At 40.2% G+C, this 17,295-nt stretch overlaps 1 protein-coding gene across 2 annotated transcripts in view; it reads left to right on the top strand.

Annotated features, from left to right (window-relative positions):
• Nucleotides 1-15,196, top strand: part of CLYBL (citramalyl-CoA lyase) — a 260,937-nt gene extending 245,741 nt beyond the window's left edge. For both annotated transcript variants that reach the window (XM_042460092.1, XM_042460093.1), the window contains exon 8: nucleotides 11,140-15,196. In XM_042460092.1, coding sequence (XP_042316026.1) covers nucleotides 11,140-11,235 — 96 coding nt within the window. In that variant the 3' untranslated portion in view covers nucleotides 11,236-15,196. The remainder of the gene's footprint in view (nucleotides 1-11,139) is intronic.
• The last annotated feature ends 2,099 nt before the right edge of the window (nucleotides 15,197-17,295 follow it).

Genomic DNA, 17,295 nt, shown 5'->3' with positions numbered 1-17,295 from the left:
TATCCAGATGATTTTTAAACTGTGTATTTTAAATGATGAATTTTAAATGTGGATTGTTTTAGAATGTGTATGCCTTATTTGTTCTTTTAAACTGGTGCATGTTTTAATGAATGCATATTAATTGATGTGCATTGCTAATTTGTTGTTGTTCCCACCTCAATCCATGGGGAGAGGTGGGTTGTTGTTATTATTATTATTATTATTATTATTATTACAAAAATAGTGATCTGCCCAGCATTTCATACAGGGTTGAAGACACATCAGCTACTGGAAAGGGGTTAAAGTTCATGCTATTATGTTCACAAAATTACGTGGTTAATTAAAGTTCATGACATTAGGTTCACAAAATTATGTGGTTAATTTATTGGCAATATTTCCTGTCGGGACTAAGAACCTGGTATGTTTATGTTCTGTAATAAATAGAATTCAGAATAGTCAGAATTTAATCAGCCCTTTGGCCTCCTGCCTATCTTCTAAAGAGCTGTCCTGTTTTATCTTCTGCGGTGTTCTAGGCTGGAGCTGTAAAGACATATATTCCGACTGAATGCAGTGCATCTTCCTTCATGGATAAACACACCTATGACCACTCCTCAGGAGATAATGACTTGCCCAAGGCCATCTAGAGATTTTCACAGGTTGGCCTGATATTTTAACACAGATCTGCCTGGCCTAAGCCCAGTGCACTATCCTGCCAATCACACCAGCTCCCTCTGAGAAATCTTGATGTATATGCATGTCTGTCCTTATACAGACATTGTGAATATGAGGGGGAAGGGGAATCTTGGTGACATATATTGATTATCACATAGTATTGACAACATTAAATTAAGTAGAATCACACATTTTCAGCATGTAAAATTGTGTCTAGTGTGTATTTAAAACCTCTTATTTAAATTGCTTGCTGTTTTTTGTAAGTGGCCTCACTCCAGTTCCAGCCCTACCATTAGTCAGAGTTAAGGAAGCACCACAAGCAGCAAACTTCCATTGACATGAAAGAGCTACAAACTCTTAGTTATATCTTATGTTTTTTGTATTTTTGCTGCCAGAAAGAGGAAAGAATACTTGTAGGACGTTCTGCTTCATATCCCAAAATACTTTGGCTGGTTTCAGGCTGGTTTCCATGGATGTTTGACCTAGGTAATGGAAGTATTACATTAGCTCCTCTGTGTCAAGAGATAACATTTCTTAGCGTGGCCCTGCCATAATCCAACATAAATTTAGGAGGTCTTACTTACATCTAACCATTTATCAGATTGAGTTCTTAAAACCTGAAGATGTTATAGAGAGATCGTCTGCATCCCATTGCAGCAGGCCCAGTAATCTCATGTGAAGTGTAAGCAAAAACAGATCTTGCTTGAATTTACCTTAGCATCTTCAAAGGTTCACAAGTTAAGCACTTTGTACTTGAAATGTAAATTAGAGACATTAAAAATAAAATGACTAGAAGTACACTTGTCCCTCCACATTCACTGGGGTTAGGGGCACAGGATCCCCATGAATGTGGGAAAACCACAAATAACAAAAACACTATATTTTTACCCAAGAGAAAACTTCTCTAAGAATCTCTAGGTCCTGCAGTGCAACTCTTGTGGTCAACATCTGCCAGACAGTGATCACAGAATTGCACTGGAGGAGCTACAGATCCCTAGTGGAGTGTTCTCTCTAGGAATCTCTAGGTCCTTCAGTACAACTTTTGGTTAAAGTTGACAAGTTGACCATAGAGTTGCACTGGAGGACTTAAGAGATTCCTAGAGTGAAGTTATTAATAAAATCTGTGAGTAATCAAATCTGCAAAAGTCAAAGCCACAAATGTGGAGGGATGAGTGTACTTCATAATTAAAACATAACTTTTAAGAAGCATTTCATTTGGGATTTCTTGTGCAGACATATAAAGTATATTAGATAAAATTAAGACATTTCTATCTCTCTTTTGCAAACTGGCTGGGCTGATATTTTACTAGAACTCTCAGTGAAAGAGAAAATGCAAAATGACGTTTATATGTGCGGGTCAATGATTTCTATTCAGTAAACCAAAGACATGTGGAAACTCTGTTTCTGCAGAAGTGGAATCTACAAACTTGTTCTTTAATGTGTAGGTTACTTTTTTAAAAAATCACTATTACTAAAGCCATGTTTGTTTCTTGCAGGATAAAAAGGAGGAAAGGAGGGGAACGAGAAAAATGTGCAGCACCTTTAAGATTAATTGGCTTTTATTTTAGCATGTGTTTTTGCAAATATAAACCAACTTTGTGGTTTCATGAGAAGAAAATCACCTTTGGGGGCCAGGAAAAGGGCTGTACAAGGAGTGCAAAGGGGCCAAGAACAGCCAACACTGTCTCCCACTCAATATTCAGTGACAAGATTGTTTAGCATACTATTTTAAGATAGCATGTCTGGGTATAAGAACTTGGGTGATAACTGTAAAGTAGTGAGACTTACTTTAGATTAGACATTGGATTATGCTATAAGTGACTAAGTTTTACCATAACATATTGCTAGTCAAAGCCACAATTCAATTTGCTCCTTTTGGCTCAAACAAAAGCTTGGCCTGGATTTTGTGGGCTCTGTGTGAAGATGTTGGAACTAGGACCACGACCCAAATCTTGTATCATCAACATAACTATGCCAATGGGTCCTCTTCGTTGTAGTTATGTCTGATGATGCCACCTCAAAAAACCCTTTGCAGGCCAGCGGGACCCTGACCTAAGGGTTTCTGAAGTGCTGCAGGTTGGGGAACTGCAGAACGACATCTATAGTGCTGCCCTGGCTATGGAGTTGTTGAGAATGTGCAACTGCAGTTCTGCCACAACTGCTTGTTTCAGAATGCCCCATGACTGGGAGAGTGCTGCAAAAATAATTCCCCAGAACCCCAATCTGCAGCACCTCAGAAATGCTTCAGTGAGGGTGCTGCCGTACTGTAAATGTAGGTTTTGTGGGTCAGAGTTGGTCATTCACGACTGCAAACATGAATCCCCAGCAGTTAGAAAATTGACTCTTCCTCTCACATGCAGATAATAATAAATAATAATAAATTTTATTTATATACCACCTTTCCAACAGATCAAGGCAGCTTACAAAAATGCATAAACAATTACATAAGAAATACACAACTAAAAATTCATCCCCTTACCTTAACTAAATACAATTAAATCAATTACATTAAAATATATGCAATGGTCAAGAATGCCTGTTATCAGCTCCGGCTGATATGTCAGCTGTGCCCTGTGGAGCCAGGTGACCTCAAAACGGTAGTACATGCACTGGTAACCTCAAGACTTGATTTTTGCAATGCGCTCTACATGGGGCTACCCTTGTGCCTAGTCCGGAAACTTCAACTAGTACAGAATATGGCAGCCAGATTGATTACAGGACCATATTACACCTAAATTGAAATCACTCCACTGGCTGCCTATTTGTTTTTGGGCACAGTACAAGGTGTTGGTCATTACCTTTAAAGCCCTCCATGGCTTGCGCCCAACCTACTTAAGGGATCGCCTCCTTCTGTATAATCCACCCCATACCCTCAGATCCTCTGGGAGGAATTTGTTACAGTCCACAAAGACCAGATTGACAGCAACCTCCCAGACGACTTTTCCCGTGATCGCTCCCACTTTATGGAATGGCCTGCCAGACAGGATCCATGAAATTACTAACCTAGAGAGCTTCAAGAAAGTTGTCAAGATGGATCTCTTCCGGCAGACCTTCCCGGAATAGAACCCGGCCACGTAACACTTCCCCCAAAGGCATATATAAATGCAGACTCTGCCCGCCATTATTTTATTATAGTATTATTGTTTTTAGATTTTATCATCTGTAATTTTAATGGATAGAACTGTTTAATCCTTTTTAAGGGGGGGCATTGTATATATTGTATTTTTTTAAAGGCTGTACACCGCTTTGATTGTGGTAACAAAAAGCGGGACATATTATTATTATTATTATTTATTTATTTATTTATTAAAATATACCCCCCACCAGCCAAATAAACTGGCCCTTGACCTTGTTCCCCCCGAAATGGCTCCCCCAAGGGGCCCCCCCTTTGGTGGTGGGCCTGCTGCCACAGGCACCCAGCCTTTATCCCCTTTGCAAGGGGAACAGGTGTTCCTGGCTGGGAACCTGGGGCCTGGTCCTGGCACGAAGTAGTCTGAGGCCAGCAGTCCACCAGGTGAGATGGAGCATGCAGGTAGCAAGCAGCAAGTCCACGCAGCAGCACAAGGCACTACGCATCTCTTCCCTGGGGTGGTGGGGTGGCCTATTGTTCTCTCCTCTTCCCCTTTGTGCTGGCTCTCCTTAGTCCCAGCAGGTAGATGGGTGTCTTTCCCTCCCAAAGAGGGTAGGGTATGTCAGGGAGAGATGGGAAAACACAAGAGTTGCAGGACTTAAGTAAAAGGAAAGAAACTATAGGGTGAAGATTGGACTGGAAAGTTAAAAATAAGACTTCTACTTGTAACTAACAACAGCTTACATCAAAATGCTTCACATTCATATGCAGGAATAAAGCCACTGCATATGATTTTCCTTGTATTTTGAGAGACCTTGCATTCTGTTGTCAACTAAAAAAATACATCCACCAAAAGTCTTCTGTTGATAACTATACTTTAGCCATACTTTAAGATCTACTCTGGATGCTACTCTGGCTCCTCTAACAAAAACAGAACTATCACATTTTCAGATAAATACTGTTTGGGAAGAGAATATGTACATTGCACTCTGGGAGGAAAAGGGAAACAGTACACATAATGGGATCCTTAATCTTGGAGTCCTACCCTATGAAGAATTTAGCCACATAACTTCAGATACCAAAGAGTAACATATAAAGCTGTCCTACAATGAGGTCATTGGTCCACTTAACCCAGGGCTTTCCAGAGTCAAAGTCAGCGGCATTTCGTACTAGCTACCTGAATATTTTAACTCGAAATGGCAGGGTTTGAACTTGCAACCTTCTGCATGTAATGAAATGCTGAACCCCTGGGCTGTAACCCTTCATGCAAATCCTTCCTTTAGGTACATTGGGTCCTTTGTGTCCTACATGTAGAATGTATAACACTTTAGCCCTGATGTTGTTTTCCTTCCTTTCTGTCTTGCTCCCATACCAGTAATCCTAACAGTATAAAAGAGGGTGGGCAAAACTGTGCAAAATACATGTATTTAACACTCAGCTCGTAGAGGCTGGCAGAGGTGCTGAGCATGATAGGATATGGATTTGGCTTGCAGTAAGAGAACCACAAAAGCCTACCTTCCAATCCTTAAATATCTGGTGCATTTTTCCTCCTGTTCAGTGCACACAGGTATAATGGTGCTCAGCTGCCTTCTTTCTTTCTCCAAAGCAGGGTGTAACAAAAGAACTAGTGTTCTGGCCAGATGGCCTTCTCTGGGGCATACTGAGAGCACTCAAAGGAAAGCAATACAGTCTAAATATCATTTCATCTCATTTAAGTGGCAGCAATCCTGCGTTTTTCGTCTCACTGTACTTGGCATGGATTTTGTTAGAATTAAGCAACTATTCCTGCTAAGGCTTTATCGGCTGAAAATTACTATGTTTTGTTCACATTCAGTCTGCATGTCAGATGATGAGTCTGTAGCTAGAGGACACTCAGAACAATATATAGAGGCATTTGTTCTATCACTAATTTAGTATTATTACTTAGATACCAATCCCCACTGCAATGTGCCAGCCCTCCAGTTTGATATTTTCAAGCTCTAGTTGTATCTCCTGGAATAACACTATATTTTCAATCAGGGGTTTGAATTCTGGACACTATGGGTTTTTTTTTAAAAACAATAGACCTTTGTGACTAAAAGAGCCATTTCCATCCTAATTCTCTTGACTCAAAAGTAGTTGAATTTATTTCAGTTGGGCTATACCTTCAATTAATTAGGTGAAGTATTATTAGGATTAGTATGAGGATTAGGAGCCACTTCATACATGACATTTTGAGCACATGCTTTGTCCTGAAAGGCATCATGCTTACAATTATAAAATGCTTACTTAATATTGGAACATGCCACAGGGAACTCCCAACTTTCTGCAGCATGGCTTTCTCAATGCTCCAGGTACAGAATGAAAATAATATGTTACATATAACATTACAGATCATGCTTTACTTATTGAAATAATGTGAGTACCGTATAATAATGTCCCTTGAACAGAAATAATGTAACAACTGATAATGTCCTTATTTTTTCCATGTGAGCTATTACCTCTTACCTTGTGGAGGGCTAAAATATTTTGGGAGACATTTTGGGATGATTTTTTTTCAATGTTAGGCTGTTTTTTGCTTTTTAATATGGATTTCCCCCTAAAAGGAACAACAAAAAAAGTAATTTGAAAGCTTATGTTATAAATTAGAGTGGTTGCAGTGAGGCTCTGAATATTCCTTGCCTGAGAAAGCACTATGAAATTCATGGGGTCACCGTGAATTGACAGGTGACCTGAAGGTACACACAGTAAATAGCTGAGATGAATAGTTCATCAGAGGGACGTTGTGTACATGTGACAAAGGGTACTTCATCAGAGCAAAAGCAGATAAAACATGGAAATTATCCCAGTGGTCACCATGACCCATATTTATTTTACAACCATGATGCTTAACCATGCTGATATGAAGATTTTTGACAACTGTAATGTCCTACCACCTAACACAGATAAAAATCATGGATCCTCCAAATGTTATTAGACTGGCCCTAGCTGGTCACCTAGCCAGATAGCTAGCACAGACAATGGCAAGGAATTCTGGAAATTGCAGTCCAATAATGTCTGAAAGACCACATACTTCATCCCAACCCAGGTCCATCACAAGAATTGACCTCTGTTGCCATCTTTAGAGTAGGACTAACAATTAAAAAGTGTGCATATACATTTGCATCATTGGTTAGGATCAGAGTGTCAGACTGTGCAATCCATGCAGCAAGAAAAGGGAAGCTGTAGCCCTCCAGATGTTGTAATATACCAGTTGCCATCATTCCTGCCCTATTGGCTGGAGTTGATGGAAGCTAGGAATCCCAACAGCTAGCTAGGAATCCAGCATCAGTTCCCTACCTCAGCTATATAATCATGATCATGGAACACAGAAAGAATAAATGATAGTATAGACAGTGGCATCACTACAAGGTGCGGGAATGTAGACCGCACTCGGTGACATCCTAAGCAGGTAAGCACCACTGCTCCTCAAACATCTGCATTTTGGCAGAAACAGGCTGTGGGATTGCCTGTATCTCTTTAAAATGCTGAAGAGATAGTGCAAGTGGGGTGAGACTCATTGGGAGGAGAAAGAAGAGGCCTCAGGTTTTTAAATAATAATAATAATAATAATAATAATAATAATAATTCAGCATTTCAGAATTTAATTTTTAATTTGTTCTTTAAAAATATCACATTTTACACATTTTTTGCTTTAACTACATGAAATGATGTATTTGTAAATACATTTATTCTATGTGTATGATTATAATTTTAATTTTGCTAATTGTTTATGTCACAACAAATACCATTACATTCAGTGATATATGGGAATTGCAATTTATGAGTAAATTAGTAAAAAAATGTAGTAAGGATTCTGTATGGTGTAGTATGAGAAGAGGAAGTCAGTAGCAGCGGGTGACATCATGAGTTACTGCACCAGGTAACACTAACTCTACTGACTCCTCTGGGTATAAAAAGTTTCAGTGCCTACTAAAGGAGGGACTGAATTTCCTAATATTTGATAGGTCTTTCCTTTTAAGTTAACTCTGGTTAAAATGGTGATTCTTGAAGATGATGCTGTGAAGAGAAACAAAAACTTTAACAACATCAAGAAGACTTGCCCAAACAAAATAAGTAGGGTACATACTGCGATGCTTCCTTTGCATTTGTTTTCGGGGCACCAGAAGAAAGGAATTACACTCCTGTTACTATCTAGTTGCAAAACTGATGGTTTTATTCCTAATTTACTACTAAAGAACAGTCACTGCTATCCTATACATTGTTGTTGTTGTTGCTGTTGTTATATGCCTTCAAGTTGTTTCCAACTTATGGCGATGCTAAGAATGTGTGACTTGCCCAAGGTCACCCAATGGGTTTCTATGACCAAGCAAAATCATAGTCCAGTCCTTGAACCACTGCACCACAATGGCTACTTACCTGGAGGTAAATCTGTTTGAAATTAAGTGGAGCTTTCAGTATTGCATTGTAAATAAATTGAATTTAGTATGCTGGTACAAAACAAGAGCCCTTGACAATCCTACACATATCTGTGTTGGATGTTATGCCCTTCCTTGGCAGATGCTTATATGTCTACTTTTCCCCTATATGACTGTTTTGTCAGTGCTACAGATCTGTGCTCTAGAAACTCCCACACACTCAGGATTTTTTATTATTCTTTTCAAAAAGAGTGTCTAAACCCACCAGATAGGCTAACATGTACATCCTGTTCTGATTTTATAGACATTTTCTTCACTACAGTTTGCTCCCTTGATGTTTTCAACCTATTATTTTAGTCATTTGGTTCCAGGAGCGCAGTTTGCTTAAATTGGTGCTTTCTAAGATGGCTGATACTACTGTGCATCTAGTTTTCATTGTTTGGTAAAAGGAAATTCTTGCAACATTTCTCCACCCACCAAACTCTACCTGAGATGAGAATTTACAGTGAAATTGACATTAGGCAAATGATAATTTCACCACAATACATAGAAAGGTGTAATATAAATTATAATGATAATAAATTTAATATTTTATCAAAATCTGTTTATAGAACTCTGTTACTCTCAACAAATATTTAATGGAAAGGATATTATAAGCTGGCAAGGAGGACTGATATCCAGCTAGACATAAGAACATAGGTTACTTCACTGCATTAAATAAATAGAAGTGGTCTCAGTGTTGCTACTGTTGCAGTGTGAAACATTACATAAATACTGTGCAGTTTAAGATCCTTTTATTTATTTTGCTCTCTAGTTTCCATAGTCTCTAGTATGTCCCAGTCTGATTTTAATTTGCAAAAGAGTTTCCTGATAGTACAAAGCACAAAATACTCTGGTCTCTGGGGTAGTTGTTACATTAGTTTTATGTAAATTCCTTCCTTTAAAAAAAATGTGCAAGCTTTTGAGATTTTTTAGATCTCTTAATCAGGCATGATGTTTCAAAAAGCAAGCTATGAGGGTAAAGAAGGGGGAAGTCTGATTTGATGTCGATTATGGTATCTGTATGTTGGATTCCATCACTAGATAGATTCCATTTATGTAGACATCATGACTATAATGCATATTATTTCCATTTTTATCTGCCACATTTTTTTTATAACATCATGCCTGATGTATTTTTTCTTACTTTCTCTTCTTGTATTTGATCATGATGTGATGGGGATAATGATGGTGATCCGGGAAATCTGGAGTTAGGTTTTCAACTGTAAATTTTAAAATGTGTTTAAAGTGATGTTGGCGCTTGGAGCTTCTCCATCTAATCTCTTGCTACCATCCTTTGAATTCCCAATTCATATCTCGGAAACAAAAAGCGTTCATTGTACAGAGCACACTTGAACAGAAGTGTTTCAGTCCCCCAGAGAATTATTTCATGCAGAAATATTTATTTAATTTGTCTCACGCCTTGTAACTGCATTTTTCCAGCTTTCAACCATTTGTCTCTGATATTTGTATAAATCAGATGAGATAAGGGAGTTTAAAAAGTGAACAGTATGTCCTTTTAATTTCTTTAATAAATGGCTATAAATGGAAACATGCAGGTAGCAAGAGTAAGCTAATTTTCTTAACATGTTACATGAAATGACCTTTTAGATCCCAACTATACTGTAGCTATTTTTATTTTATTTTCTAAATAGTTTGGAAGTACGCGGTACACCTTGGCTGTGATCATCTATTCATTTCCCTGAAGGCTTTTGATAGACCAGCCTTGCTCATGTGTTTCAGCTCTGTGCTTCAGCAAATCCTGTTCACAACCTTTTCTAGACAACGTGCAGTTGGCATGGTTTGTTTGTTTATTCAGCTGCAATGAAATTATTTGCATCCCCATCAAGACGAGCCCAAACATTGCCAATGACCCTCACTCAGTAATTAATTATGGGAGAATGTTGATTCACATTTAATCAGATTTTGATGCACTTCAACTTGTTGGACAAGCAGTGTCACTCCTGTGGTCCCACTGTCACTGTTTGCATACAGCTGTTTACAAGCCCAAACATGTACACGAGTCACAGCTATGAAATGATGGCAAAATGTTCACCCTGTCAGAAGCCGAATGGAGAACAATCTGGTGAATCTTTTACATTCTAGTGTGACAATTTCACCAAGTGCTTAATATTAAATAAGCCCTGAATATCCTCCTGGAACGATTAAAAGTGAACCATTATATAATGTTGATATAAAAGGTAACCCACAAGCTTATTTTCAGATTATGGATTGGGTACAATTGCAGTGTCCAGGGAGCAGAGCCCAGTGTTTCTTTGAAACTCCTACTAATCCCAAACATGAGACAGACTATTTTTTATTATATTCTTGGCCATAGGGACAGCTCTAACTAGCTTGAAATTCTACTGTGGTGGATACCAGTATTATATTATTAAATAGCACTTTGACAGTTCTTAAATGCAGATGTGTTTGGGTTTTTTTTGTCTCAAGGCAGAACAGAATTGCCAGGACACCTTCTTATAATCTCCGGTAATTGCAAGATACTGTTCCCATTAATCCATCTCAACTCACTTGCTTCCTGCGGCATACACAGGAAGAATTTTTTGACCTTGGGTGCATCCACACTGGAGAAATAACCCGGTTTGGCACCACTTTGACTGCCCTGGCTCAAGGCTATGGAATTCTGGGAGTTGGAGTTTGTTGTGGGGCCCAGAGCGAAGTGTTTCTCTCTACATATGGGTGGGTGTGTGTGTGTGTGTGTGTGTGTGTGTGTTTCACATCCATATATCTTTTTTGTCTTGTTACATTCCCCCCCCCCCCCAATTTTTTTTTATTGTTGTTCCTCTTGGCTCTTTCTTAAATCAGTACAAGAAAACTCACTTTGATTCATGTGGGAACTAATGATCCTTGTCTCACAGGAAAGTATTAAAACCAGTCCAAGCCGGCAATTTTCCTTTCCTAAAGTCTCTGTCAAAAAGTCAATATTCTCTGTTTTGTTTTGTTTTGTTTTGTTTTTTGCAGGGTGCCTTCACTTTCCGGGGCAGCATGATAGACATGCCATTACTGAAGCAGGCCCAGAACATTGTTACACTTGCCACAGCCATCAAGAAAAAATGATCTGCCAAATAAACCTTCCCCCAGGAGGGTTCCAGCCAGGAGCTGTTTCAAGAAGGATTATATAATACTTGAAGAAAGAAAAATGCATCTGTTCACCCTTCAGCAGAACTCTGCTTATGCATCTTACTGTTTCCCATATATTTTTCTCACTGATGTGGACCATAGCAGTTTTGTGTAACAAGCTTTTGTTAGGGTAAAGCTGAAAGCAAAATTGGCTCATTTGAGGGGAAAGGAGGGCCCATTAAAATCAATCAACAACATAGACAAACTGACTCAAATTAATATTTGCTTCTGCAAATTTTCCTCAGGAAAGGAGCACAGCAACAAAGGAACACTTGTACTGAGGCAGACCACCTAACCCATATTGCCAACTCTGACTGGCAGCTTCTCTCCAGGTAAGATACTTTCCTAGCCCTACCTGGAGCTGTCTGGTATATTTTGGTGGTTTTCCATCCATATATTAACTAGATACGACCTTGCTTAGTTTCTAAAACCAAGTAAGGTTAGGTGGCATGGACATATTTTCAAATGGAGGGCTGGGTTCCTGTATCTTCTCTGGTTGTGTAGAAGAGAGATTCTTAGCTGGTGAAGTTTGTAATGCATGAGAGCAAAAACTGTCCCATTCCCCCCCATTACACAGTGATGAATGATATTGGAGCACTGTAATCATTTAAATCTGGTCTAATGGAATTAACAAGAGTGACTATCTATAGATGCTCATATGTTTACAGATGCCAGCTTTGAATCCATGGAAATTCCTTCCCCATTTGTAGCCATGGTACCTTTAAAAAACTATAAAGAAGGGGGAAATTCTACCTCAGTGATTCCCAAAGTAGTCAGCACACACACACACACACACCAGTGGAAAGATCCAGGAGAATGGTGAGGGGAAATAGGGCATCAAGGGGCCTTCAGTCAAAGTACTAGCATGCTAGAAAGACATGGGGAACCAGCGGCCTTTAGAACTATGGTTGGGATGAGGAGTTAGGCGCAGTGGTTCCAAACTCTGATCCTCCAGCTATTTTGGACTTCAGTTCCCAGAATCCCTGACCACTGGCTAAGTTAGCTGAGGCTGCTGGGAGTTGGAATCCAAAACACCCCAAAGACCAGAGTTTGGAAGCCACTGAATTGTGGCGGCAGAGGAGAAGTAACACCAAAAAGGAACTTTGCCATTTGGGGCCCTGCGAAAGCTTTGTGAGTTTTGCTAGGACTTGACTGGCATGTTGGAGCTGCACGGCTGCTCCTAATTTCTTTTGTGAGACTGGCTGGGAGAAGAGGTAGCAAAATAAACCATGTTTGAGCAGTGGGACAACTTGAAGCTGTTTGAAGAAAGCACATATCTAGGGGAGGAGTATCCGGGGTTGATTCTTGCAAAGAGTCTTTTACCTCTCTTGAATTGAGAGTCCTTCCTCACAGGGAAGAAAAGTGGGAAGCTAGCTGTGCCCCTCTCTGCACTGGTGAAAAGGACTAAGAGTCCTTCCTCATGAGGGAGAAGCTTCTTCCTTTGTATCCAGTCACTTTGAGAGCAGCAACTGCAAAGCCAGCGCAGACAAGAAGCTTCTCGGTCACTGCTCAGCTACTGCTCGGTTGCTCCTCCCAAGGTGACTGGCTGCTTAGTCACTGCTCAGTTGGATGTTTAGGTGCTGCTCCCTTTTGTACCCAGTCATCTTGGAAGCAGCAACTGGGCAACTTACCAGCCAGCCTTTCTTTTACTGTAAGGATAAATGAGAGGGAAGAGTAGACCTGGACCACTGCTGCTGCTTTATTCACACATAGAAGCTGAGGAAGAAGAGGCAGCAAGCTGGCTGTAGGTGAGGTAGATACTGCTGGCTGGCTGGCTGGCTACTGAACAAACAGTAGACCCAATATCAAAACATAGGCATGCTAGGATTGTCACTGAAGAGGAAAGGAGGCAGTAGCCCCCCAGAATTGGGGGGGGGGGCACTGTCCTACCTGGTATGTCTTCAACTGTCACTGCAGTGTGGAAAGGGCAATTCTCTCTTTTGATGGCATTGAAACGCAGAGCAGCTCCTTCCCCTTGGTTATCTAGATTTGGCAACCTGTCTAAATTTAATTCCCTTACCTCTGAGCAAGTACTGCTTTGTGGATTGACTAATCCAGAATTTTAAAGATGCCTGCCTTCTCATTTGACAGTCACTAATGAATGTGATTCACCGCCCATCCACTTAAAGAGTGCAAACTCAAAACTACTTCATATGGATTAGTTAACCCTTTAAGAAGCCTACATCCACTCTTTTGTACTCATTCCCAGAGAGGATTAGACTGAGAACCATTCCAAGAGATGCCTGAGGAAATAGATGTGTTCTACATACCACTCAGTACAGGAACAGGGGCATCACCAGCTCCCCTATGGTTTAGCGGAATGACTCTGTAGCCATTATCATTTATAGGAGCAGGGTTGTTGTTGTTGTTGTTGTTTTTAAGAAAAAAATTAAAAATCTATTCTGCATGTTAATTCAAACAACCAGTTTTCTCTCAGCTTTCCCTGAGCTGCTTTCATAGTCAGGGCTCAGAAAAAGAGTACTATGGTGGAATTCCAGATGTTCAATGGTTGATGGATTCCTTATTCCTACTTTTAGGAAGCTACATTTTTGTGACCCTTTCCAAACCATACTGCTATGTGAAATATCTATATAACTATATTCCAGTTTTTCTAAGCCCAAAGTGGACTTAGTGAGGATGGATTTCCCATGTGTGCCATTGAATTTTATTGTTGAGGAGGACTGATTTAAAAACACATAGAACACTGTGTGAGTAGACTACTATGGATGGAAATTACTCCCTGTGGATATATCCAGATGAATACTGTATGTCCTTGTGTATGTACTCAAGGAGTATTCATGTAACAGCTGCTTCATCCTGTCAGGTAGATAGGCTTCACTCTGTGCTTTTCCCAACCATATTTGTTTTCTCTGTCTCTCACCATCCACATAAATATAGACAGTGAGAACAGGTTCAGCTGGGCAAAGCACAGTCCTAAACCCACATACCTTTTACAAGGTTAATACACTGAAGACAAGCCTATCAGTGAATCGTAGCAGATTATTTAAATGTGCCAAGAATGAGCTGAGCTTTATGGGTAAAGCTGTAATCCCAAATAATGCTTTTGTTGTTTAATGTTGTCAAGTTGACATCAATGTCTGGCAACCCCATAATGAGAGATCTCATAGTCACCCCATCATAACCACCCTGCTCAGGTCTTGCAGTTTCAGGGCCTTGGCCTGAATCTATCCATCTGTAATGCCGTCTTCCTCTTTTCTTATTGCCTTTATCAAGTATTGTTGTCTTTTCTAGTGAGTCATGTCTTCTCATGATAATGCTTATCAGAAAGACATCCCAGTCAGTGGAGTCCTACTCAGATTAAAGAATCCATTGAACACATGACTAAGTTAAATAGCTCTGCCCTTAAATATGATCAAATCTAGATCCAGCCCTGTGAGTTAATAAGATTAGGATACAGCAGTGTGAAAAAGTGTGGACATCATGAAGTGGAATTAAGTATAGCTATTTTTATATCCTCTCCCTCACCTTGACACTTTGTTGTCTGAAGCAGAACAGCAAATGGAGTGAAGATGCACAAGATCAGAACAAGACAGGCTGCTTGGGTACTTGAGGCAGGAAACTCCTACAAGCATTTCTTCCCCTCTCTGGCAGTAAAAAATAAAATGAGTAAAATCAATAACTATGGTACTCTTTCCCTTTCCTTGCTACCCACCATCACCTGCTGGAGTCAGTCATCTCATTCTGCTAAACCTGGGGTCCATGGACAACTTGCATTTTTTTCTCCTTCCATTACTTTACTGTTTCTTTTATTTTTCCCTATCACAATTAATTCTAAGGTTTTAAAATGCTCTTTTCAAGTATTCATTGTAAAAATAAATACTGGTACAGGCCAGATTATGTGATGGAAATCAATGTAATAAAATGAGTAATATGCATAGTTTTTGTGTCTACATATATATCTGTGCATTTTTTTTGGGAAGAATATCCATAGTTTTCATTGGATTATCAAAGGGGGACATGATCCAAAAAGGATTAAGAGCCACTGGCCTTAGAGGAAGGTCTGCCTTGATCTGCTCACTTTTAGAAGGCTGTAAGGAGGCTATAGTTTGACTAAAATGGGAGTGGGCTTCTTGGTTTGATTTCATTTCCCATACCCCACATCTCCCTTCCTAGGCTGCTGCCACATGGCAGAATTAATGCAGTTTGACACCTCTTTAACTGTCATGGCTCCATGCTATGGCACCCAGTGATTTGTAGTTTGTTGTGGCACAAGAATGTTCTGACAGAAAATGCTAAATATCATATCTCATAAAACTAAAAATCTCAGAAACTTCCATAGCATTGATCTATGGCAGCTGAAGCTGTGTCAAACTGCATTAATTCTGCAGTGTAGATGCAGCATAGGGCAGGGCAAATCTGGCCCCTTGTTCCTCTGTCTTCCCTTTCCAGCCTCCTTTATCCCAGACTGGCATCTCTTAAAAGCTCCCAGGCTGACTTCTGGAGGTCCTTTGCTGGGATGGGCCCTTTTGAAGTAGGTAAAACTAGTTCCTGAGGGCCAGCATGGCATAGTGATTTGACTATGACTGGAGATCAAGATTCAGTTCCCCACTGGATCACTAAAACCCACTGGGTGACCTTGGGCAAGTCACACACTCTTTGACCTCAGAGGATGGCAATGGCCAAGGCCCCTGTGAAGAAACATGCCAAGGATACTCCATGATCGCTTTGCCTTAGAGAGCCAGCATGGTCTAGTAGTTTGAACTTTGGACTATAAACTCTGGAGAACAGAGTTCAATTCCCTGTTCAGCCATGGAAATGCACTGGGTGTCCCTGAGCAAGTCACACACACTCAGTGTCAGGGGAAGGCTATGGCAAACCTTCCCTGAACAAATCTTGCCAAGAAAACTCCATGATAGATTCACCTTTGGGTCCCTATACATTGGAGTTCTTGAAGGACACACTGCTCGCACACATACACACACACACACACACATACATTCACCTTAGGGTTTGTTGTTGTACCTTTAAGTCCATTCTGACTTATGGAGACCCTAAGGTGACCCTATCATTTGTTCTAAGAAGGTTTGCCATTGTCAAACATGACTTGGGGACACACAAAAACAACAAAATGTGTGCCCAGTGGAAATAATTCCAATATGTCCACCTCCTCTTCACTTATTCCCCTGGCAAGTAGGATTGCCACGACTCCCTGTCCCCTGATTGTGTCCCCAAAAGTCTCATTCCTAATGTTGAAGTGGAATCTCTTTTCCTGTAGCTTGCATCCATTGTTCCCAGTCCTAGTCTCTGGAGCAGCAGAAAACAAGCTAGCTCCCTCCTCAATATGACATCCCTTCAAGTATTTAAACAGGGCGATCATATCACCTCTTAACCTTCTCTTCTCCAGGCTAAACATACCCAGCTCCCTAAGTCGTTCCTCATAGGGCATGGTTTCCAGACCCTTCACCATTTTAGTCGCCCTCCTTTGGACACGCTCCAGTTTCTCAATGTCCTTTTTGAATTGTGGTGTCCAGAACTGGACACAGTATTCCAGGTGGGGCCTGACCAAAGCAGAATAGAGTGGGACTATTACTTCTCTTGATCTAGACACATATGCAGTGTATACATACATATAGGCAAGGGACTTCCAACCTCTGTGTGTGTGTGTGTGTGTGTGTGTGTTTTTAATATACTGGTTATTTGTCGTAATAAATGAAAAGATACACACACAGGGTTTGGATGTCCCTTTGCCTATACAGTATGTAAGTAATACACACACACACACATATATATATATAGGCAAAGGGACATCCAAACCCTCTGTGTTATTTGCCGTAATAAATGAATGAATGAATATAAATACACACACACACACAGAGAGATGCCGGCACTCACGCACATACATTCATTTTTCACACAGACATATACGCGCGTGCGCACACACACACACATATATATAGTCACTCTCAAAATGGAAGAGATTTGGGAATTCCTCCCTGGCAGAAGTTTGCCATGGAGGACATGCCCTGGAAAAGGAGG

Source organism: Sceloporus undulatus, chromosome 3 (genome assembly GCF_019175285.1).
Source record: "Sceloporus undulatus isolate JIND9_A2432 ecotype Alabama chromosome 3, SceUnd_v1.1, whole genome shotgun sequence".
Lineage (NCBI taxonomy): Eukaryota > Metazoa > Chordata > Lepidosauria > Squamata > Phrynosomatidae > Sceloporus > Sceloporus undulatus.
Note: the sequence above shows the minus strand (reverse complement) of the source record. Positions and strands in the feature narration are given on the sequence as shown.